Below are 26,596 nucleotides of genomic sequence, written 5' to 3' on the forward strand. Positions count from 1 at the left end.
ACTGCATATTAATTTCAAGAAAATAAAATAACTCTTTGGAACTTATCTTGCGATCACTGACGTCAGATGACTGGCTTTGGCTTCGATGTTGTCATCTTAGGATTGCGTAGAACGACTCCATCCATCGTTACGTCACCATCAGGTTGTAGTTTTGGGACTCGGGATAGTAGAAACAGCTGGGCGGCCTCCGTCGGACAATCGGCTCCATCTCCGATTTAGCCTCTCATGTTGTAGCAGTCAGTCATATATGAAAGAAACATTTCCAAAGCGGGAATTAATTTCACATCCATACTCTTAGGAATGAGTATAAAGTTTGTATCTAAGATTCAGGTTTTTAGGACAGTAATTCAAGGTTAATTCTTTGCGGCAGTTTAACAGTTAGAATATATCAAGTTAGCTCTCTAAAAATTTCTTTTGTTCGGCTAATCAACCTATACTGCGTTATATTCAACTTGATTCCTCGTACGGTTTTGAGTCTATACTCAGACTACTGTTCGGGTATTTTCTAACTCGCTCTTCACGATATTCGTTCGAATATATTTGATTTCCAAATATTCTTTCGCTTCGCAGGTTCTCCAGCCGGTAATTACTGCAATATCTCCCTTCTTATTTATACGAAGATTGGCTTTTCTTCTCGAGGATAAACTTACGTCGTTTTTCGTAACAGATTTTTTTATTGTTCAGCTCCTTCTTTTTTTAACAATTTTGAAAACCTATGATTTTATCACGGCCGCATGGATCCTTTATAACTTTCCGTCACAGTCCGTGATCTAGGCATCTTTAATTCATCAAATAAATATCTTTGCCGTCACGTGCATGGCCTTCTTGAATATATACGTTCGTAAAATGTATACACTTCGAAATCACGGCCTATTTTACTTAATATATGCATTATTTTCTGACGTATGGCCCAATTACGTAATCTTCGCGATCACATTACCGTGCATGGCAAACTTATAATTTCGTACGACAACCTTTATTCCGATATCAGGACGATGAAAACTGTACAATATGTACTATTAAAGTTAATAATCTTATTTCACCTTAAAATGCACTTTCTTGCTGGTATTGTTCTACATATTGGCGAGCAAAATATGCATTTGCAAACAACTCTGATGTCCAGCAACAAGTACATTTTTCAGTAAATGATAGAAACTGGTGCTTGGTGGACGCGGGATAATTCCGTGCCTGGCTATTGGCCTACCACTACACCAGATAGCGCAGGAGGGAGATGGAACAGGCGAGTGTTTATATTAATATGATGATTGAATGGGATTTAGAGTTTGTAGGGACCAAATTATGACTGATCTGGAGGAAAATGCTACATCGAGGAACAAGAAATAGAGGGGTTTTTTTTAAAACCCAAATTGTATTGAATATGTTCTCTGTTGAACAATAGTTCTAGGAAAACAGTATATCGGTGGCTAATTAATGATATGACCGTTTGCTTACACGTACACACATTAAATACAACATTAATATTAGACAAGGTTTGTTGCTTTATTATTTGGAGTAGAGGAATGTTCAGTTTGTTTACCCTCTTGAATCTGGCTGTCAGTCTTAGCACGGAAGTAAAGTTTATCTGTTGTGGAGATTCCTTGCCTTTCCTTAGTGTTGTTGTGAGGTCGCCACAAGTAGTTCCGGGAACAATCGATTAAGGTTCCACTGTAAACTATTTTACTCTGGATCGACTTTTGTCAATTACAACTGTGTGTTGTTTAACATACATAAATACATATATTACATACATTATCATTATAGACTGTTATGCCTTTCAGCGTTCAGTCTGCAAGCCTCTGAGAATTTACTAAACGTCGCCACAATCCTCGATTTGCAACTAGTGTTGTGGCCTCATTTAGTTATCTTATCTTTGTTATCTTTAAATCGCTAGAAACAGAGTCTAACCATCGTTGTCTTTGTCTCCCTCTACTTCTCTTACCCTCCATAGCAGAGTCCATTATTCTCCTAAGTAACCTATCCTTCTCCATTCGCCTCACATGACCCCACCACCGAAGCCGGTTTATGCGTACAGCTTCATCCATAGAGTTCATTCCTAAATTAGCCTTTATCTCCTCATTCCGAGTACCCTCCTGCCATTGTTCCCACCTGTTTGTACCAGCAATCATTCTTGCTACTTTCATGTCTGTTACTTCTAACTTAAGAATAAGATATCCCGAGTCCATCCAGCTTTCGCTCCCGTAAAGCAAAGTTGGTCTGAAAACAGACTGATGTAAAGATAGTTTCGTCTGGGAGCTGACTTCCTTCTTACAGAATACTGCTGATCGCAACTGCGAGCTCACTGCATTAGTTTTACTACACCTTGATTCAATCTCACTTACTATATTACTATCTTGGGAGAACACACAACCTAAATACTTGGAATTATCAACCTGTTCTAGTTTTGTATCACCAATCTGACATTCAATTCTGTTGAATTTCTTACCTACTGACATCAATTTAGTCTTCGAGAGGCTAATTTTCATACCATACTCATTGCACCTATTTTCAAGTTCCAGGATATTAGACTGCAGGCTTTCGGCACAGTCTGCCCATTAAGTCCAAGTCGTCATAATAGGCCAAACTGCTTACTACATTTTCACCTAACTAAATCCCTCCCAGCCATTTTATACCTTTCAGCAGATGATACAACCATGTAAACTACGAACAGCAAAGGTGAAAGATTACAGCCTTGTCTAACCCGTGTAAGTACCCTGAACCAAGAACTCATTCTACCATCAATTCTCACTGAAGCCCAATTGTCAACATAAATGCCTTTGATTGATTTTAATAATCTATCTTTAATTCCATAGTCCCCCAGTATAGTGAACATCTTTTCCCTCGGTACCCTGTCATATGCTTTCTCTAGATCTACAAAACATAAACACAATTGCCTATTCCTCTCGTAGCATTTCTCAATTACCTGGCGCATACTGAAAATCTGATCCTGAGAGCCTCTCTGTGGTTTGAAACCACACTGGTTTTCATCCAACTTCCTCTCAACGGCTGATCGCACCCTCCCTTCCAAGATGCCAGTGAATACTTTGCCTGGTATACTAATCAATGAGATACCTCGATAGTTGTTGCAATCCTTCCTGTTCCCTTGCTTATAGATGGGTGCAATTACTGCTTTTGTCCAATCTGAAAGTACCTTACCATCCCTCCATGCTAATATTATAAAACCATTTCATCCCTGCCTTTCCATTATACTTCACCATTTCAGGTCTAATTTCATCTGTTCCTGCTGTTTTATGACAATGGAGTTTATTTACCATCCTTTCCACTTCCTCAAGGGTAATTTCACCATTTTCCTCCTCCCCATGAGCTTGGTTGTTCGCAAGACCACCAGGAAGATTTCCTTTTGCGTTGAGAAGATGTTCAAAATATTCCCGCCACCTGAATTACTCAAAACACTGTTCATTTCCTTTTTCCCTCCCTTCCTAAGATTCTTTATTACTGTCCAGAAAGGTTTCCCTGCTGCTTAACCTAGCCTTTCCAGGTTATTACGAAAATCTTCCTTCGTAATAACTCGATATATCTCAATATATCTCACTAACACTCAAGACAAGGGTAAGTTCATACTTTCCAACACTCAAAGACTTATTATCCGTTACGTTTTTCAAACTCTAACTAATAGCCGCATTTTTCCTGCCGGTTACAGGTCGTGATACAGATGATCCAACTTTTTTTCAATTCTAACTACAAATAGCAAACTTCATATTCGAAACAAGCCACACCTCTCCACCCAACAGGAGATGAGAGATGTGAAAACACCGGATGCCTTCTTAAGGAAACTTTTTACCAATAGCTCAACAGAAATACTTCACATAGTGCATACAAGTTCTTCAGTAATCAACGAACTTATGGAAAATTCACAAGACTTATAGTGAACTATATTTTAGTCCATCACTGTTTTTAACATTAAGATTTTTAATAATAAGTCATAGTTTAACTAACAATCACCTTCAATGCATTTCCCCCCACATCCATTCACACATGCAATACTATCACTTGTTTTTAAGGTTTTAAGAAAATTGTGAGACTGTTCTTAGCTAATTTTACTTTTGCCAAATGTAAGCAGCTGATGATGAATGCAATGCATTCGAAACATGTTCTGAACTTTTAATTTAATGTCTATTGAAATAGCCTAAGGCTAAATAAAAGTGAAAGTATCGATCAGGTGGATTCTTGTTCCTTCACTTAATTGGATGATTTGGTTTCACGCGCGCGATCGTTGTCTTCCAGAATTAAATTATTTAGGGCAGAAAACCTATTTCTGATGTTTATTTCAGGAAATTCAGTTGTAGATTTCTTCTTAGCCGGCCATCCACAAACTACTTGACACCACGTGCTCGAGTTTGTTACTGGTACCGGTATATCACTCGAAGAATGGTCAGTCCCAAATTCTAGCAATCGCAATCTTTCTTTTAATTCTTGATTTTCAACTTTGAGAGGCTGATTGTCCTTTTTTAGAATGTTTATAATTTATAATGCACTTTTATATTCCTCATCGATTGTTTTTGGTGCTTCATCGTCAACGCCGTCGCCAACTACAACATTCCGAACACACTGCTCACAAATCCAGTCAATATTTTCATTAGTTTTTACGTCTCTAGGGCAATTTCCGCACTTATAATGCCACCATCGATCACATGAATCGCACAACATTCCATTTTTCACTAATCTTCGACATTTTCCGCACTTTTCGTCACATTTTACGGTTAATTTACTCGGAGGATAAAACACTACGTCGTCATTATCGGGCGCCATTTTGAAAAGAAAAAAAAATGTTCGCTTTTTCCCATCTTTACACACATTTGTTCCTAGGCATTCCCTTGCTGTTTCTACTACAGCATCACTGTATGCCACCCATTCACTTTCTATATCCTGAACCTGCTTACTGTCTACTGTTTGAAACTTCTCACTAATCATATCCATGTACTTCTGTCTAATTTCCTCATCCTGGAGATTTTCTACCCTTATTCGTTTGCAGACAGATTTCACTTTCTCTACCCTAGGCCTAGAGATACTTAGTTCACTACAGATCAGGTAGTGGTCTGTATCATCGAAAAATCCGCGAAAACCTCGTACATTCCTAACAGATTTTCTGAATTCAAAGTCTGTTAAGACATAGTCTATTATGGATCTGGTACCCCTAGCCTCCCATGTGTAGCGGTGAATAGCCTTATGCTTGAAGAATGTATTCGTAACAGCTAAACCCATACTAGCACAGAAGTCCAGCAAACGCTTCCCATTCCCATTAGCTTCCATATCTTCCCCATATTTACCAATCACCCTTTCGTATCCTTCAGTTCTATTCCCAAATCTCACATTGAAATCGCCCGTTAGCACTATTCTATCCTTGCTGTTGACCCTGACCACGATGTCAGTCAATGCTTCATAAAACTTGTCAAAATCATCCTCATCTGCACCCTCACATGATGAATACACGGACACAATTCTTGTCCTGATTCCTCCCACTGACAAATCTATCCACATCATTCGCTCATTTACGTGCCTAACAGAAACTATGTTGTGTACAATGGTATTCCTGATAAAGAGCCCTACCCCAGACTCTGCCCTTCCCTTTCTAACACCCGTCAGGTACACTTTATAATCTCCTATCTCTTCCTCATTATCTCCCCTTACCCGAATATCTCTTACTCATAGCACATCCAAATGCATCCTCTTTGCTGACTCAGCCAGTTCTACCTTCTTTCTTCCATAAGCCCCATTAATATTGATAGCTCCCCATCAAATTGCATTTCGTTCGCCAAGTTGTTTCCAAGGAGTCCCTCGCCTGTCAAGTGGGAGTGGGACTCCATTACTCCCATAGGTCCGAGGCTTGCTTAAAATGTTCTGAGCTCGGAAAATTCATGAAGCAGGATGCTACCCTACTTGCACATAGTCCAAGTGAGGATCTCCCCTCTAACGGGTTATGGACCACCGGTGAATTGTATAGTCCTAGCCTCCTGAGCACGAGGAGGGCCAGGACTCAGAATATGTCAGAGATGCCCACTCCCATTCCATAGCAACTAGTATCCCGACTCTCAGGACCACTTACTATTCCACCCAGCCGTCGCCCATGGTTCACAAACTAGGACGTGACTACAGTAACCCACAAACATGAACCACGTTTTGTTTAACAACAAAAAATTATTTATCCTGTTCTTTTATGTGGCCTCAGTATACCAGGGGCAAAAGTAGTGTACTTTTCAGGGTACTGTCTTGTTGACCTTTTTTTAGCTTAGCAGTTAACTTATTTCCTTTGTTATTTAGGTTTCCTTTTTTCGTTATCAACATGGTATAGTTTTCCAAAATACATTCTTATGTGTGTGTGTTTGTTTCACTAGGTGTGGGTCGTACAAAGAAACAAGCAAAGCAACTTGCTGCTTGCAAAATGCTGACGGCACTGAAAGCCCTTCCAAACATAGTGGACAGTACATTAATAGAAAAAAAGACAGATGAAGTAAGTACCAACAGAGTAAAGGCATCATCTTAACTATGTTTCTTTCATGTTATGTTAATACTTGAAGGCCTGTATTTAGAAGGTAAACAGTTAAGTACATTTTGAAATTTAAAAATTAATTGGGGAAAAAAAGGAATCCCTTTTTTAAATGAACCTGTAATTTGTCATGGACAGAAGTATTTTCATTAGAGGACATTATATAAACACAGAACACTAAGTCATTAATGTATAGGTTTTCCAGTGGTTTTTAAAAGTCATTAATTTAAATTCAATTTCAACACTAAAAGTTTATTTTTTAATTAATCTTTAGTCACGTACAGAATTTTATTCTGCATTGAAATACTTTTATTAATATTCAGTTCTCATAAAGCTGCTTCTTTATCTTTCTTTTCTGGTTATAGTAAGAAGTTTCTATTTCTTTATGCACTATTTGAAATTTGCATTGTTGCAGAGTAGAATTCTTCAAGTGATCAGATGCACTACCATTGTTCTTGCAGTTGGAGCTAGTCATTTAATTTTGTGTGTTGGGTAGACAAATTGCACTCGTGTGTTAGAAAATCTATGAATGTGACTTATCTTCTATAACATCAGCAGTACTCAATGTCTTACACTCTGAAGAAGTGATCATGTACTAGAAGATAGCGAACTCAATTCTATTCTCTTTACACTCTATTTACCCATTTCATCTTTCAGTCATTAATCCTTACCCCAGAGGAGTGCGACAGGCTTTGGCAGCTGGCACAGTTCTTATTCTCGCTGCTTTATTGGGGTCTTCATTCATTCCCTTCCTGACCTGGTCGAATGACTGGAAACAGGGTGTGGATTTTCAGCCTTAAAGCCCAAACAGTGAGAATCTATTTGCAAAAGGTTTCCGGTGATGGTCTCTGTTATTCCTATTTGGTGTATGTGTAGCAGAAGCCACCCCTTCTGAATAAAGCCGTGCTTTAGAAGGCGTGCCAACCCACCAGCTGATAACTAGCGTATGTTTCGAGTTATACTTTCGAATGTGACAGGAAGCATTCTTTGGGTAATTTCGGCTGTTGAAAGACAGACCTTTATTTTTTAGTATATTTCATGCTTGTTCTCTACATTTATCACATCAGGTTTTACCTAAACAGTTGTAATTTATATAAGAGAGACCACATTGTTTAGGTTAGGTATGCTATCAAGTGCCTGGATAGTGCCAAAAGTTCCACGAAAGAAATAATAAAAATGAATGCCAGAAAAGTTGCCGCATTTATTGATATATACAGGTGTGGCGGTAATGTGTTTTATTATCATAATATTTAATTTCATACATTCGTTGTCTCCATTTTTTTATTAATGCATAGTATGTTTTGTTTGGAGTCTCAAAAAATCGTAAAAGTAGTTAGTGGGGATGTAAAATCAATAATAATAATAATAATAATAATAATAATAATAATAATAATAATAATAATAATAATAATAATAATAATATTTGTTAGGTACGTTTACTTTGGCGAATAAAACCGTCGTTATGATTGGATTGTTTTTATCACGTGTTAAACCTACTTCTCTCCAAAAATTACCTGTGTTGGCCCGAGTTACAAGATATTAAACTATCACTTTGTTAATGATCTCACCTGCTATACTATAGCAACAACCATGGATATTTCTTAACTAAAGTAAACTCGTTTTCACCTCCCGAGATGGTGCAGCTCTTTTTAGGCATGCTCCCAATGGAGGAGAGCTGCATGTACCATTTTTACTGCATATCAACTTTCCTGCAATTCTTTAATTTCTGGCAGTACAGTACTGGGAATCGAACTCAGGCCCCCCAAGAACATCAGCTAATTGTGCTAACCATTATGCTGGCAGGCATTCTTAACTACAAAACAGACATATAGTGTGACTGATGAGTGCTTGCAGTGCGTGGGTTGGACAAAAAACTATTCACCTATTTGTGTGACATCATCAGAGCTGCAGCAAGCCTATGTTATGGAGGCGTACATTTCTTAACTATGAAACAAAGATGTACTGTATGACTTCGACGTGTGTTTTCACATAAGGAATCTGAAATATTTGTTCCGAATGAGTAAATTTATAATACCAATTCCCTATGGGAATCAACATCTGATAGCCAAGCAGACATAAATTTTTGGTAAAGAGACAGTCTCTCATAGTGCATTGGCACTGTCGGTGGCTCCAAGTAGCCTGTGCAGTGGCCTCCACGGTATGCACTAGCCAGCGTCTTGGTAGGTGTGCTAGGTACCAACTGATGAGCCCAACCTAGCACATGAGGGCGAAATGCTGGCAACCAGGAATGAGTTAGCTGGAAAATTTATAATGTCCAATAACGGACCATTTATATTGGTGTGTTTTCACTGTGCGGGTTGTACAGATAAAAACCATTCACAATTTTGTGTGATGTCGTCGGAGCTGCAGTAAGGCTTGTAAAGAATCTTTACTCTATAGTGCTTCGAAGCAGAATCGTTCTTTCTCTGAGGAATTATGTTGGAGGGTCCTTGTATGCAAGATATATTTTTTCATTTTCTTTGTCTCGAAAAGCCAGGGAGGACTAATACATGAGTAAATACGGTATATTTTCTCGAAACATATACGATCAGACAATATGTATTCAACAACTTTTCATATATCAATCAGTCAATACTGATCTGCATTTAGGGCAGTCGCCCAGGTGGCAGATTCCCTATCTGTTGCTTTCCTAGCCTTTTCCTAAATGATTTCAAAGAAATTGGAAATTTATTGAACATCCCCCTTCGTAAGTTATTCCTATCCGTAACTCCCCTTCCTATAAATGAATATTTGCCCCTGTTTGTCCTCTTGAATTCCAACTTTATCTTCATATTGTGATCTTTCCTACTTTTATAAACGCCATTCAAACTTATTCGTCTACTAATGTCATTCCACGCCATCTCTCCGCTGACAGCTCGGAACATACCACTTAGTCAAGCAGCTCTTCTTCTTTCTCTCAATTCTTCCCAACCCAAACATTGCAACATTTTTGTAACGCTACTCTTTTGTCGGAAATCACCCAGAACAAATCAAACTGCTTTTCTTTGGATTTTTTCCAGTTCTTGAATCAGGTAATCCTGGTGAGGGTCCCATACACTGGAACCATACTCTAGTTGGGGTCTTACCAGAGACTTATATGCACTCTCCTTTACATCCTTACTACAACCCCTAAACACCCTCATAACCATGTGCAGAGATCTGTACCCTTTATTTACAATTGACATTTACAAGAAATGAATTTCATTACAAGGATCTTAAAGATTGTAGTATTGACAAGGCAGATTCATATTATCTCCTGTTTTTTCAGTGTAGTTAGATTGTCACTGTAAGTAGTCATTACGGACCACTATAGGCCATTAATATGGTAAAGTTTAGATCAAGAATGATCACAACTTCCTACCGCTACTCGAGTACCAAGGTTCAACAACTTCACCAAGCTATACTGGGATGTCAGGTCATTAATGATGAAATGACCACATCTGCCAGAAGAATTACTACTACTGCTGTTGCTGTTGCTACAGCCGTGGTTTTAAATCCAGCCAACGCATGTGAAATTTTTAAAATGAAAAGTCACGACGCTGCGTTTTGGATTCTATGTAAAACTGGAGGTTTAGTGACTATAATCACGCTATCTACAGTTGTGTAAAACTACAGTTTTACTTACTTTCTTTAAAATGGAACTGGGGGTGTGGTAGCCTCGTGACATCATCAGTGGTCTCTTGCCAAGGTACCTGTGATATAAATCTGGTTAATATCTGTGGGAGTTATGAAACTGAAAATCTCATCTCTGTGTTTCATATTTGGCATTAAACACTTGAGGTCGTGGGTGTAATCACAGTATCAACAAAAAAAGCATAAGCAAGGTCATCTCTGTACAGGCCATGAAGACCCTTGGAGCGGTGAAAGGTAAAGGCTTCCACTATCCATAACCTCGGCACTTGATGGGCCACCGGCCGCCTTTGCCCCCAGGAATTAATCTGGTACCGGTACTCATTTTTGGTGTAGATTGAGTGAAACTCACATCCATGTGTATCTCTGGAAGTTGAAATCTAGTTTCTTAAATTTTTGTCTACATAACGGGGAATTGAACCTATGTCCTTCCTGGTGAATCGAGCACGCCTTTACTGCTTCAGCCAGGCTGCCTCTCACAGTATCAACAGTCACATGAAACTAAAAACTGGTTTTGCTGTTGTAACAGCATGTTTTTTTTTTTTTTTGAAGGGAACATCTTGATTTTTTTGCAGCTGTCAAGAGACAATTTCTACTAAAGACTCCAAGTTGCAAGAAAAACATTTTGTTACACATTTGCCACTGTTACCTTCGTAAGTTACAACAATATGAGGAATGCATCTCAAAGCTGTGTCTTACTACACCATCAATTTTGAGTATAAAAGTTGTAGTTGAAGACCTTCATTCTGAAGAAGCTTCTTCTATTGAGGAAACACAGAAAGTATTGGACCAAAAAGGGCTTTGATACCAACTTGTATTCATTTCAAGCAATTCGATGTACATTTCATCAACCATGAAGATATTGGAAGAATGACAGCTACCCTTTCTCATTATTACTGAAGTTGTTGAATTTGACTGTTCTCTAATGATCTAGAGAAACCTTTACTCAGAGAAAATGCAAAGCGCTAAAAAAACAGCAGCAGTAGCAAACTAAAAAAGCATTTGTTATATTCTCAGAGGAGAAGAAAGATTGACTGGGCATTGATGCATAATTCTCCAGTGAACAGTAATTAAGTAGTTATTTTCCAACTGTGGCAGGTAATGCGTATAGGGCTTCTTTGGAGTATAAAAGCATTTGAAGTAAAACTAGCCATTGAGTTGTGTTTCTGCTCCTGGTGTATCATGTAGTGGTTAAGTGTAATCAAGACTTTGTATTTCTTCAAGAAGCTAAACAATTGCATTGTGGTTTTTGCAATAGTTTATTTTGGTAATTTATAAAGTGTGCTATTTATTTTTATGATATGCATAATTACATTACGTAATGCTACAATTGACTCCAGATATATAAACTTTTAAGAAACCTATATGGAAATGCCAATCTCAACGTGAAAGTGGATGAATTTCGATGACTGATAGGATACCAATCAACAGAGGGATTTACCAGGGTGATTGTCTCACCAAAGTGCTTCATGCTTCGCTTTCACATGTTATCTGCACACGTACAAGAGCCAACGGAACCAGCGGGGAGACTTCTCAATATAGTTATTGTCTACAGATTATACAACACATTATACCAAAATTCAACCAAGGTATAGAGGAGCTTCCCCTGCCAATAGAAATTAGACGGTTCCATTAGAACTCAAACACATACAAATCTCGCATCAGAAGTGTCCAATTAAGACTGAAAGTCTTATTATAATGTATACTGTGTCACAATACAGTAGCAAGGACAAAAACACTTTACATCCAGAAGAAGAAGAAAACATAAAGAACAGGCATATTATCAGTGCTTAACAAGTTTTTAAGGATTTTAAGGTTACTTTAATGCATTTTTTATTATCTGTGTCATTTTTTGTATGTTTTTAGCTGAAGATGTTGCCAAAAAGTGACAAAACATGTCCTAAGACAGCATATATTAAGGGTTAGTTATATGTGGATATAAGATAATAAACAAGTATTGAAAGTTGGAAACTATCTCTAAATCAGAGTTATTCAATGGAGAAATGTCACGCTTAAAACGTCAGTATAGCCGTAGTCTTACTAGAGCTTTTAACTTGCAGGCACTTCTAATGCATTCTAATATAACTTCACAACTAATTGGATAATTCTGGTTTTGTTTCTCTTGCATGAACCAGTAACAAACCTATCAATTTTGTTAAATATTCCTGTCCTTTGTCCTCTGAATACTTAACTAAAGCAATGAAGATGTATTGCTCGCATATAACTCGCCACCGCATATATCTTGCACCTCATTTTTAACATATGAAATTGCAGGGAAAAAATCCCCGCACATAACTTGCATGAATTTCTGATGTCATAAAGACATACGGTACATACACGAAATAAAGTTTGGGTATTCTGTGGACATGCCTGCATTAACCCTTACCCCTCGTCTGTCGGGTGAGACCCAACATTTCTATAATTCCTTTCCTGTCACGTGTTGGGCGAGGCCCGACATTACATTGTATCACCCACCGCTCGTCTGCCGACTCTTATTAAATGTTTAACAATTAATTTATTGAAAACCACCTATTCAATACTATTTAAGTCTTTTAAGACTATAATACAATCATTATATTAAATTTTAAGCATATGGTACTGTTTTGCCTATCATTGCAGGCATCATCAACCATAAATTCTAAACTCCAAGTCAGAGCTCTGAGTGGACGCTACATTACAACTATTCTCATGAATTAATTTGTTTATATATATAAAACAATTTTCACTGATGTACAAGAACATCACAGTCATATTTGGAGTGAACCGGCCGATCGTGTCTTACAGTTCTAATGGAACGTCCAGTTCATGTTCACATTCAGTGGAGATAATACAAAGATATCAATTCTCATAATTACAAATAACTAATCTCATGTTTGTTCTGTATTGAAGTTAACAATAACTAAGATTCTGTTAGAATAAAATTTATTGTAGCCATCTATTCAATACAATTCACCGTTTGTGGTGATTAAATTCTAAGTGATTTGTATACACTACATAGGTACATGTTTCGCCCTGTTTTTGGGCATCTTCAGCCTATTGTCAATCTTAAGGTCAAGACCCAGGACTTGTCTGAGTTAAACATTTGGAACCAATATTTACAAGTATGACCTTATACCAAGAATTTTCCTATTTTTTACAACTAAAAGATTGACAAGTCACCTTAACTCTTCAACATTTTAATATATGTCATTGTTTTTTAGTATTAAGATTATCATGTGTTTTACCATAATAGCGTAGGCTGAAGATGTCTCAATATAGAAGAGACAGAACATGTCCCTTTTTTTGAAATAAAAATAAAATAAAACGAGAATATTGTATTGTATTTGTACCGGGCGGTACACCTCTACGCGACGCAAGTTCAAATCTTGCGCCAATTGAAACTTCTCTACTGGAGAAACCCGGAACTTAACCACTGAACTAACTCCACTGGTTATCAGATGTCACTGTGTGTTTTTGATTTGCTTTTGTTTTTCATTGATCAAGAAGTGTGGACATTCTCTAACAGATGTCTCTACCAAAAACTATGGTAATACACTCTGGTGCAATGGAATGAACTCTCTTGAAGAAATTTTGTATTCATAAGTTTTGTCTTTACTAAATTTTGTTCTGTCATTGGTGGGTTGGCAATTATAGTTTTCTTTCCGCCTGTTTTGAATTTAACCAATCCTAAATTTCTGTAATTAATTTCCCACCAATAAGGTGTTTCTTCATTGCCTTGTGTACAAGTTTTTGCTGTCAACCAATAAAAAGTGAGTGGGTGTGTCTACTCATTCCTAAAAGGTCTTGAATTTTCCGCGAGGGTATAAAAACTGCTGATTTTCTTGTCTCCAGGCCACTTCAGTAACATCTAGCTTAGTGTGTGGATATGTAGTAGGGGGCGGGAAGCGCCTCTTTCTTCGGGCAATAGATCTCCAACAAGGTAATGGCCTTTTAACATCTTTATTTCGTGCTAGCTCAGCAGTTTAACTCTCGGGGAGGGTTCGAAACCTTTCATATGTAAACTATTAAACATGTAAACCCTTTTCCTGGTAAACTTCAGTTTTCTTGAACTTCAATTCGGGGATAGAGAGTGCTTTACCCTTCATTTGAAATTGAGGTAACTACGTTTTCATAACAGTTTCTTCTCTTCCTTAATGTATTAATGTTTTCTCATACGAGTCACCTCCCTAGCTTGGGATTAGCCCCTGTGTATCGGCCTAGCGCCACTTAGGTTTTAAAATGTAGATTTAGGAGTGCAGATTCACGCCTCCATCCTTTTGTTTTGGGTCATTTAAATTAACCTGGTTTTGCACACTAAGGCCCAGTAGATTGGGTATGAGATACCCCTCTTTCTTTATTATGCCTTGATGGCAGTTTGTGTAAAAGTTTGTTATTGCCTTTATAGGCTTGAAAGATCGAGAGCGGGTCAGCTCTTTATGGTGTTGTGGTAAAAGTGCTTTAGAGAGGCTTGAAATGTAAAGTTGGGAGCTAATGCTCCATGTAATTAAGGGTTTTTCTGCCCTTTGGTGTTTTGTGATTGTGAGCTGAGAGCTCAAGGATTGATGAATTTGGGCCCGTAGCCCAGAATTTGTAAATACCACTTAACTGGTGCTTTCTTGTAAAGCGGCATTGTACCTGATTTTCTTTGTTATTTCCCCCTAGTGGAAACTGTTTAAATTTTCTCCTGGTTGTGTACCTGATTTAACTTGTTATTTGTTGTACGCTCAAAATTCTATGTCACCATTGTTAAGTTTTGAAAATATAACCTTGTTGAAATTTTAATTCATCTTTCGGTCTTGTAGTTAGACCCATTCCAGCCCCACCTTCTTTCACCTCTGACTTCCACGGATAACTCCGTAACAGTATTGTATTGTAAAGGTGGAGTCACTCCATCAATTAGACCTTATTTCTTATTGAAGCCGACAATACGGATTTACTATGAAATTTATTTCTTGCGGTAATGCAAATTTTGTTTTATTTTTGGGAATACAGTCTTTTGTACACAAATCCCTGCATATATCACTCACCGAAAATTTTCATGCTTATTTTTTCTCAAAAAACAGTGCGAGTTATATGCGAGCAAATACGGTACTCTCCCCTTTCCCCTTGACCTGCCATGACTGGAATAGAGACTAGAACTGAACGCATAAAAACAGTGATGCCAACCCAAGCAACAATAGATCACAAGGCTGCACATATAAGACTACAGTTTTTGGTAGTATATTTTAACATATAAAGCAGTCTCATATTTGGACCAACACAGTATCTAGAAAATAGATATTCATTCATTCATTCATTCATTCATTTGCCACTGATCTGAATTTCGGGCTATTGCCCAGATGGCAGATTCCATATGAGTTATTTCCGTAGTCGAATATTTCAAGGAAGTTGGGAAATTATCAAGCATCTCCTTTGGTAAATTATTCTAATCCGTAAGTTCTCTTCCTGCGAGCAAATATTTGCCTCATTTATCCACTTGAATTCCAACTTTATGTTGAGATATACTGTATATAAAATGTTGTATCGAATTAATAGTAATTTTTCTTGATAGGTCTGCACAGATGGGGAAGAAGTAGTAAGTATTTGTTTATATGTGAAAAACATGTCAGATTTAGTGATGTCAAGGTATATGCAAAGTATTGACAATATTTTGTGTTCAGAAAGGTAAAGAGGTATTGACTATTTATTTTCTTAATTACATTAAATAATATGGAAGAATATTTAATCAAATAAACTTTTGTTCATTCTATATGTGTTCATTCGTTGGTGATTCTAACTCAAATGTTTAAACATAACATTGATTTTGAAATATCTACAGTAATTATTTTCTCTCCTTAAAAATTTTTGTTTGCATAAGCTATTATTACAGAAGTGATAAAATACATAATATTTTATGATTAGTAAATTATTGTTATTTTTAAAGTAATATTTTGTGACCATGCTTCATGGTGTGGGTTACTGTAGTAACGGCCTAGTTCGTGAACCATAGGCAACGGCTGAGTGGCCTAGTAAGTGGTCCTGAGAGTCGGGACACTAGTTGCTGTGGATTGGAAGTGGGCATCTCGGACATATTCTGACTCATGGCCCTCCTTGTGCTCAGGCGGCTGGGACTATACAATCCACCGGTGATCCATAACCTGTTAGAGGAGAGATCCTCACTTGGACTATGTGTAAGTAGGGTAGCATCCTGCTTCATAAATTTACTGAGCTCAGAACATTTTAAGCAAGTCTCGGACCTATGGGAGTAACGGAGTCCCACTCCCATTTGACAGGCGAGGGACTCGTTGGAAACAACTTGGCGAACGAAATGGAATTCGATGGGGAGCTGTCAATGTTAATGGGGCTTATGAAAGGAAGAGAGTAGAACTGGCTAAGTCAGCAAAGAGGATGCATTTGGATGTGCTAGGAGTAAGTGATATACGGGCAAGGGGAGATGAGGAAGAGCTAGGAGATTATAAAGTGTACTTGACAGGTGTTAGAAAGGCAAGGGCAGAGTATGGGGTAGGCCTGTTTATCAGGAATACCATTGTACACAACATAGTTTCTGTTAGACACGAAAAATTAGAGAATGATGTGGATAGATTTGGCAGTTGAAGGAATTAGGACGAGAATTGTCTCGGTGTATTCACCACGTGAGGGTGCAGATGAGGATGAAGTTGACAAGTTTTATGGAGTATTGAGTGACATCGTGGTCAGGGTCAACAACAAGGATAGAATAGTGCTAATGGGCGATTTCAATGCGAGAATTGGAAATAGAACTGAAGAATACGTAAAGGTGATTGGTAAATGTGGGGAGGATATGGAAGCTAATGGGAATGGGAAGCGTTTGCTGGACTTCTGTGCTAGTATGGGTTTAGCAGTTACGAATACATTCTTCAAGCTATTCACCGCTACACATGGGAGGCTAGGGGTACCAGATCCATAATAGACTATATCTTAACCGACTTCAAATTCAGGAAATCTTTTAGGAATGTATGAGTTTTCCGGGGATTTTTCGATGATACAGACCACTATCTGATCTTTAGTGAAGTAAGTATCTCTAGGCCTAGGGTAGAGAAAAATTTAAATCTGTCTGCAAACGAATAAAAGTAGAAAATCTCCAGGTTGAGGAAATTAGACAGAAGTACATGGATATGATTAGTGAGAAGTTTCAAACAGTAGACAGTAAGGAGGTTCAGGATATAGAAAGAGAATGGGTGGCATACAGTGATGCTGTAGTAGAAACAGCAAGGGAATGCCTAGGAACAACTGTGTGTAAAGATGGAAAAAAGTGAACATCTTGGTGGAATGATGAAGTGAATGCAGCTTGTAAACGTAAAGAGAAGGATTGTCAGAAATGGTTCCAAACAAGGGCCGAGGCAGACAGGGATATATACGTAGATGAAAGAAACAGAGCGAAACAAATATTTGTTGAATCCAAAAAGAAGTCGTGGGAAGATTTTGGTAATGACCTGGAAAGGCTAGGTCAAGCAGCAGGGAAACCTTTCTGGACAGTAATAAAGAATCTTAGGAAGGGAGGGAAAAAGGAAATGAACAGTGTTTTGAGTAATTCAGGTGGCGGGAGTATTTTGAACATCTTTTCAACGTAAAAGGAAATCTTCCTGGTGGTCTTGCGAACAACCAAGCTCACGGGGAGGAGGAAAATGGTGAAATTACCCGTGAGGAAGTGGAAAGGATGGTTAATAAACTCCATTGTCATAAAACAGTAGGAATAGATGAAATTAGACCTGAAATGGTGAAGTATAGTGGAAAGATGGTTTCATAGAGTAGTAATATTAGCATGGAGTGTTGGTAAGGTACCTTCAGATGGGACAAAAGTAGTACTTGCACGTATCTATAAGCAAGGGAACAGGAAGGATTGCAACAACTATCGAGGTATCTCATTGATTAGTATACCTGGCAAAGTATTCACTGGCATCTTGGAAGGGAGGGAGCGATCAGTAGTTGAGAGGAAGTTGGATGAAAATCAGTGTCGTTTCAAACCACAGAGGGGCTGTCAGGATCAAATTTTCAGTATGCGCCAGGTAATTGAAAAATGCTATGAGAGGAATAGGCAATTGTGTTTGTTTCGTAGATCTAGAGAAAGTATATGACAGGGTACAGAGAGAAAAGATGTTCGCCATACTGGGGGACTACGGAATTAAAAGTAGATTATTAAAATCAATCAAAGGCATTTATGTTGACAATTGGGCTTCAGTGAGAATTGATGGTAAAATGAGTTCTTGGTTCAGGGTACTTACACGGGTTAGACAAGGCTGTAATCTTTCACCTTTGCTGTTCGTAGTTTACATGGATCATCTGCTGAAAGGTATAAAATGGCAGGGAGGGATTCAGTTAGGTGGAAATGTAGTAAGCTGTTTGGCCTATGCTGATGACTTGGTCTTAATTGCAGATTGTGCCGAAAGCCTGCAGTCAAATATCATAGAAGTTGAAAATAGGTGCAATGAGTATGGTATGAAAATTAGCCTTTCCAAGTCTAAATTGATGTCAGTGGGTAAGAAATTCAACAGAATTGATTGTCAGATTTGTGATACAAAACTAGTACAGGTCGATAATTTCAAGTATTTAGGTTGTGTGTTCTCCCAGGATGGTAATATAGTAAGTGAGATTGAATCTAGGTGTAGTAAAGCTAATGCAGTGAGCTCGCAGTTGCGATCAACAGTATTCTGTAAGAAGGAAGTCAGCTCCCAGACGAAACTGGCTTTACATCAGTCTGTTTTCAGACCAACTTTGCTTTAGGGTAGCGAAAGCTGGGTGGAGTCAGGATATCATATTCATAAGTTAGAAGTAACAGACGTCAAAGTAGCAAGAATGATTGCTGGTACAAACAGGTGGGAACAATGACAGGAGGGTACTCGGAATGAGACGATAAAGGTTAAGTTAGGAATGAACGCGATGGATGAAGCTGTACGCATAAACCGGCTTGGGTGGTGGGGTCATGTGAGGTGAATGGAGGAGGATAGGTTACCTAGGAGAATAATGGACTCTGTTATGGAGGGTAAAAGAAGTAGAGGGAGACCAAGACAACGATGGTTACTCATTTTCTAATGATGTAAGATAAGAGTTATAGAACTAAATGAGGCCACAGCAGTAGTTGCAAATAGAGGATTGTGGTATCATTTAGTAAATTCACAGAGGCTTGCAGACTGAACGCTGAAAGGCATAACAGTTTTTAATGATAATGAATGTATGTATATATGTATGCATTTTGTGACCTCTCTAATTAATTGGCCACTTTGCAATGATCAAAGATAATGATGAAGTATCTTTAATGCATCATATGGCTGTCATAAGGAGGCCATGTAAAACCAGAATGTCACTTCACGACTTATAGTACAACTGTTAAATGAAACCATGATCTGCATAGAAGACGGCCTTAATCTGATGTTAATTATTTATGTACCGGGAGGTACACCTCAACGCCGCGCATTCAAAATTAGCGCCTAAATGAACTCTTCTATTGAACAAAAGTGGAAACTAAAACGAACTTGGAGCTTTAATCAGAAGATATCTCCACCGAAATATCAAGTAATTTTGTTATTGTGAAGTTTCCTAAATTGATTGAATTTCTCCTTGTTTTGTTTTGCTATACATCAATGAAGTTTGGACATTTTTCTACAGATGACACTACTAAAAATTATGATCATGCACTCTGGTGCAGAGTGAAAGAACTTATAATTTAAAGAAGTTTTGTATTTCTAGGTTGTCCATAACTGATCAGTGTTCATTTATTTTTGGGTTGGCAATACTTCTTTTTCTTTCCATCAGTTATGAATCAGACCAATCATAAATTTTGGTAATTAATTTTCAACCAATCCCGTATTTCTTGTTCTCTTTGTATCTGCCAATAAAATTTAAGAGGGTGTGTCGTGATTAATCCTGAATGATCTCGAACCTTCCCTGAGGGTTTATAAACTGCTGTTTTTCACGTTTTTTGGCCAATTGATCGTCATCTTTCTGAGAGTGTGTGTGTTTCAGCGGGAGGCGGACGGCCTCTTTCGTCAGCAGCTAGAAAATCTACAAGGTAATGGCTACATAAAATCATTCTCTCTTGCTAACTCCACAGTTTAATCCGAGGGAAAGGTCCGAAGCTTTAGTTATGTAACAAACTTTTCTAAAATGTAAATCTTCTTTTGGCTAATGTAAAAATTTCATAAAGCTTTAACTTAAATCGGGGATAGAGAGTGAGTTACCCTCTCGAGCTTCCCTTCATCTTGGTTTGAGGTGACTACGTTTTGTAATTGTTTTTCCTTCTGTAATGTGTTTAAGTAATTTCTATACAAGTCACCTCAGCAGTTAGGGAATAGCCCCTGTTTCATCGGTCTAGAGCCCTGTAGGATTTTAAGTGTTCATTATCTGGGAGCACAGTGTGCGCCTCCATTCATTTTGTGTTTGGGCCAGTTATCTAACCTGTTCTTTTTCCATGAAGGCCCAGTAGGTTGGGTATTAAATACCCCTGTAAAAATAAGTTCAATTTGTAAATGGTGGTTTGGGAGGCCGGAGATTGATGTAATGTTGCCTTGAGTAGGCAGTAGGGAACTGAGCCTTTTTACTCTTTTTTAAAGTTTTTGTAAGATTGAGTGCCTCTGGAAGGCTAGAAATTGTATTTTGGGAGCGAGTGCTCTGTGAATTAGGGGATTTCTGCCCTTGAATAAATTTGTGCTCTTTTTGTAAATTTGAGCCGGGAGGTCTGGAATTGTAAAGTAAGGGGCTTGAAGCCCAGGATCTGTGAAGTTCACTAATCTTGTATTTTCCTTGACTTGTTTCAAGATTGTCATTGTACCTGATGTTTCATTGTTATGAAAAATTGTTAAGTTTGGAGTTCTAAAAGTATAACCTTCAGTTCTAGTTTCAAATTAATTTTGATATTGTAGATAGACCCATTCACCCTGGCACCTTCTTTAACCTCTTTCTGCTCCATGGGTAACTCTATAACTATTTATTTTCTCAATTTTGAGAAATTTGGTTGTGTACCCCATGCAGAGACAATATTTTTGAAAGTTTTATCTGTCTCTTGTGTGTAAATTAGATAAGTGCTAATGGTAACTTGCCCACATTAGAGTAGGGACATGCAGAGAATTTCCTTACACTTGGTTATATAGCAGTCTATTAAACTTTAAATACCATAGTCGCATGAGAATTATTGCACTATTAGTTGTGCACGGAGGAAATCCCTAGGCTCAGGAAAGACTTGTGTTTTCGTCCCATAGCTAATCTTATTTAGCTAACTACTTTACAGTGTCCCTTTACATGGCCGGGGAACGATTTTTAAAGCGAATGCACAATATTCTTGCGTGATATATTCAAATGAACATAACATTATGCTAATAAGGGACAAAAGCTAATCTTTACAGTGTTATAACTATGGAGAGTATCTTATTCAAAAGAAATGCACCATAAAAGTCAAAATAAGATTCTGAAAGCAAACGTAAATTTAGAGTAGAAAACTAAGAGGTCATCTGCACAAAAATGGCTACAAACTATAGCTAACTATAAAACAAACTGAATAATTTAAGACAGTAGGGAAAAAAAGTACAGTTGAAACTGAATGAATGAAAGGATAAGTTCCAGGAATTCAATCTCAGGATAAGCAAACCCAAAACAATGATGGCAATAAACAGAGAGGGACAACTAGCGAACTTCATGCTAGGAAACAATCCATTTGAACATGTGGAAAACTTTACATACCTTGGCAGTGTAATATCTCGAGATACACTGGCCACAAAGGACGTGGCAAATAGAGTGCAGAAGGGCAAGTATGAACACTCCTGTGAGATCCCAAAGTACCAACAAAATCAAAGCTGGTGATGTTCAATCAGTACCTACTTTGTACCAATCTTAACCTATGGTATTGAAACCTGCACCCTCACTAAGAAAGACTCATCAAGGTTGCAGGCATCTGAGATGAAGTTGCCTAGGTCCACAATTCAAACAACAAAACTGGACGAGTTAAGGAATGATGTGGTTAGAAAGGAAGCTGGGATTGAGACATCATTGTTGGATTGGGTCAGCATGTCCAGATTGAGGTGGTTTGGGCATGTAATGAGCTTGGAGCCAATAAGGACAGCTTATGTTAGCTTGGAGAGACATGTGGCAGGAAAACAGGTTGTGAGAAGAGCAAGAACCCACTGGATGGAGATCATAAAGATGGACATTGCAGATTGGGGAAGGATACTGGAGGACGTCATTAACAAAAGGCGTATCTCAATGAAACAGAATGGAAGAGGCTTGCCAACAGTACCCGGGAAATTGGAACTGTAAAATGATGATGATGATGGTGGTGGGGGAAAGCATTCTGGATGTTTGTTCTAAATTAACTGAAAATTATGTACACTTGTCAAACTTTGTGTCGAAAACAGAACAATACAATTTCCACACTTATGAAAAGCACGAGAATGTCCACAAAGTTGTCACTGATTCAGCCTTGCAATTATGCCTTTTCCTCTACATGGAAACTAATTTCCGCCACGTATGAAAGTATATCGCCTCTATCGAAATTTTCGTCTTGAGAATCCCCATTGTTCGCACAATCAGCACGGTATGTCACTTGGTGAGTACGTTAATTGTGATTAGTACCGCTACCTGAGAAATACTACGGTTCTACTGTACTAGCGATAAGTACCACTATGAGGGGCTGTTGACCTGGATTTTGGACCCCTTCAGACAACAAGAATCATCAATTCAGGATCGTGCTTTGGAAGCAGCCCCTTGATCAGTGTATACCATTGTTTTAAGTTAGTTTCTGTGAAGGTGAGGGCGTTGCGGGTCGGATCCACTGATTGTTTTAAGTTCATAATCATTGTTCATTGTCGTCTTTGTGAATTCTAGTCAGTGGATTGATTTTGGAATTATTTTTAATATTGTGAGTTGGATCCGCTAATTATTTTACATTCATATTCATCCATTCATTCTTCATCATCATGTTTTGAATTCTGATCAATGGATGAATTTTAGAATTTCAAATTGTCATTACATTTCATATCATTTCGTACCTTTAGGGGCCAATGACCTAGATGTTAGGTGCCTTTAAACAACAATCATCATATAATCATCATCTTACTCTCGAAGTACTGGACCTTTTCATATCATTTTGTAGTTCTGCCTTCGCCGATGTCGCATGTAGGGATTGAACAGCACCTGCAGCATTCTTAAGAGTTGTTGGCTAGGATCGTGATATCATCTGCGAAGGCCAGGCTCATGATCAGTCTTCCATGTTCAGGCTCCAATGGTAACTGGTTTGATTCTGAGATTGCTCACTGCAAGATCCCAGGTCTTTGACTTTGTCAAGCTCCAGATTAAAGAGAATAGGAGAATAGGTGTCTCACACCAGTCGTGATCTTGGAACTCTGAGACAGTTCTCCTCTGAATTTTACCTTAGAGGTGGTTTTCTGTGAAAGTCTGTTCAATGGATGTGTGTTTAATCCACTCCTCATTCTCGCAGTACTGAAAAGAGTGTCTGGTGGTCTGTAGAGTCATAAACCTTTTTGAAGTTGAAGAATACCACAGTGACGTTCATGCCTCTCCACGTTTTAATTGGAGAATAGTTTTCAGGTTGAGGATCTGCTTGCTGCCGGACCGTCCTTGCTAAAATCCTCCCTGAAATTCACCCATTGTGTGGCCACACTGGCTCTCCACATTGTCCTGCAGCATCCTAGACAGACCTTTGTAGGCTATTGGCAACAGCGATATTCCCTGGTAGTTGTTTATTTCACTTCGGTCGCCTTTCTTGTGCACTGGTGTGTTGGAGCTGTCTTCCAGTCATCAGGTATCCTGCCAGTCTCCCAGCAGTCAACCAGGATCTGGTGTATGACCTCTGCGATTGTAGTTCCACCTGCTTTAAGGGCTTTTGCAATGATATCTTTTCTGGGTGCCTTGTTATTCTTAAGACATTTCAAGGTCGTTGTTATTTGCTGAAGAGTAGACGTTTCAGATGGGAGGCAGGCATCTACTGTATGTACTACAGGTGGTCTTTGGTTGGCCTCTTGGCATTTGAGCAACTGGTTGAAGTAGTCTGCCAGAAGTTGCACGTTCTCACAGTTACAGGTAACCAACTTCGCTTCTGGTTTCTTGAAGTGAAGGCATGGTGTATTATACCCTGAGAGCTCCTCTTTGAATGCCCAATAGAAGTTTCTGGTGTTGTACCAGCTGAATTCTTCATCTAACTTTTCTAACCTCGACTGTGGTATTCTTTGATTTCACAAAGGTTTATGACTTGACCGCCAGACACTTTTCTCAGTGCTGCGAGAATGGGGGTTTTCACACGCCTAGTGGTCTTGCTTGACAGTTTTCGTACCTTTGTGAAGTCCTTCCAGTCTTCCTGTTACTTCGTCGAATTCCACTTCGTCCAGACTGTAGCTCGCTCGTTCACTGCACAGTCACACAGTATTCCACCATCTGTGACATCACTTCTTTCGAGGTTGTTGTCCGAGATTATTCAAGGTTTCGCTTATTGTTGTCTTCAGTTGGTTCCAGTCATTCATCTCTCTTTGTAAGATGCCAGTTGCAAAGCTTTCTTTATTATCATGGAGGAACTGGGAATCAGTCCTCGGTGGGGCTGCATTAGAGGGTACTTGTTGCTTAGGTAGTAATCTGGTCTTTATTTGGGTGAAGAAATAGTTGGGAGACGATGTTCCATCCTTTACAAACTGTCACATTTGTAATATCTTTCCTGTTTCTTGCACTGATTGCAACGTGGTCTATTTGAAATGAGCCAATAGCAGGGTTCAGTGACTGCCAGGTGGTCTGATACTTTGGTTTTCTGGGAAAAACTGTGGACATGATCCTCATTTGATATAACTTACATAGGTCTATTAAGGGCTTGCTACTGGTGTTTGTGCTTCTATGCGCTGTATAAGGTCCCACTTCGTTAGGCATTGAAGTCTCCTACCAGGAGCTTGACATGGTGAACGGGGATCTTGCCAATCTTGTCTTCTAGCATCTGCCAGAAGATTTGGGTATTCTGAGGGTTCTTGTTATCCTCATTAGTAGGAATGTGTCCATTTACAAGGGAATATCATTTGTTTCCACATTTGACAGACAGCATGCAGAGGCATTCGCTAGTTGATGTGAAATTGATGTTGGAGTCCACTAAATTTCATCTTACTAAGTAATCCGTTCCAAAGATGCTGGAGTCATGTGTGTTTCTAGACAATGGTTTCCCCGCAATTCTGTAAATTTCTGATTCAAAAGCCCCTTCATCAGTTAAAAAAAAAAAGCGGAATACAGCGCAATCCACAGCCTGTTTCCAGTCATTCGACCGGGTCAGGAATGGAATGAATAAAGCCCCCATCTCGCAGCGAGGATAGGAATCGTGCCGGCTGCCTAAGCCTGTCGCACTCCTCTGGGGCAATGATTAATGAATGACAGATGAAATGAAATGATACTGGAGAGTGTTGCTGGAATGAATTATGACAGGGAAAACCGGAGTACCTGGAGAAAAACCTGTCCCACCTCCGCTTTGTCCAGCACAAATCTCACATGGAGTGACCGAGATTTGAACCACGGAATCCAGCGGTGAGAAGCCGACGTGCTGCCGCCTGAGCCACGGAGGCTCCCAATACAGCGCAATAATTGAAAGAAATTATTGGTCGTGACACAACACTAATATTGCAGTTTCCTATCTTTAAATAAGAATAACCACAAACAGCTGCCTTGATGTTTATTGCTGTGAATTCTCATGCCACGTATTTTTGTGGACATTACAGCTTGTGTACTCTGACCATGACGAATATAAGAACCAAGCGTGATGACTCATCGAGTTCAGGCGCGCCCTGCCAGGCAGCGCTAGAGTTTGGTAGCTCCACAGTACCTATCAGCTGGTCTTAGGAATGGTGACACAGGAAACGGAAGAGATTTCAATTAAAATACCACGGCAGAGAACAATGGAAAAATATCATACACGGAAATAAGAGCTACGACTTTCATCACATGTTGCGAAAAGCACAAATTACTCGAGTGTGTGTATATATACATAAATGACAGCTTATTAAAAAACACCCATGAACTATTCAAAAGTAATACTCTACTTACCATCTCAGTTTGTCGGTTACTGGACTTTCGAAAGCTTGCGTGAAGATTTGGCGGATGTTCAAGATTGTAAATCTCGCCGAATTTCTTTCACTCTGAAGAATAATCGGCACTTCAGATAATAATAAACAAGGCTGGGGATTATATCCATAACATGTTGAAGACAACAGCCAACACCTGAAGGATCAACTGAAATTTTGTCTATAGAATCTAGAAAATCAAAAACTATTCCACTCCACATCGATTTTGAGTTCAGTTTTTCACTAAATACTTTCTCGGCCTGGAAAAGAATGTCACATATACTTTTCGAAGGGCGTGTTAAAAACACTTCATTATTGCTTGAACCCTAGTTTTTATTTCGGAGAGAACTGAAAATGTACTATGATTATTATCACGTAGAGAATGGGCACAGGGCGAACACTTAATAAATTTAGAAGAGTGCTTAACAACGTACCCAGC

The 26,596-nt window shown here is 38.7% G+C and overlaps 1 protein-coding gene across 1 annotated transcript in view; it reads left to right on the forward strand.

Annotated features, from left to right (window-relative positions):
* Positions 1 to 26,596, forward strand: part of LOC136873923 (interferon-inducible double-stranded RNA-dependent protein kinase activator A homolog B) — a 310,706-nt gene that overhangs the window by 138,120 nt on the left and 145,990 nt on the right. The window contains exon 5 of the mRNA XM_067147282.2: positions 6,351 to 6,466. Coding sequence (XP_067003383.2) covers positions 6,351 to 6,466 — 116 coding nt within the window. The remainder of the gene's footprint in view (positions 1 to 6,350; positions 6,467 to 26,596) is intronic.

Source organism: Anabrus simplex, chromosome 5 (assembly GCF_040414725.1).
Source record: "Anabrus simplex isolate iqAnaSimp1 chromosome 5, ASM4041472v1, whole genome shotgun sequence".
Taxonomy (NCBI): domain Eukaryota; kingdom Metazoa; phylum Arthropoda; class Insecta; order Orthoptera; family Tettigoniidae; genus Anabrus; species Anabrus simplex.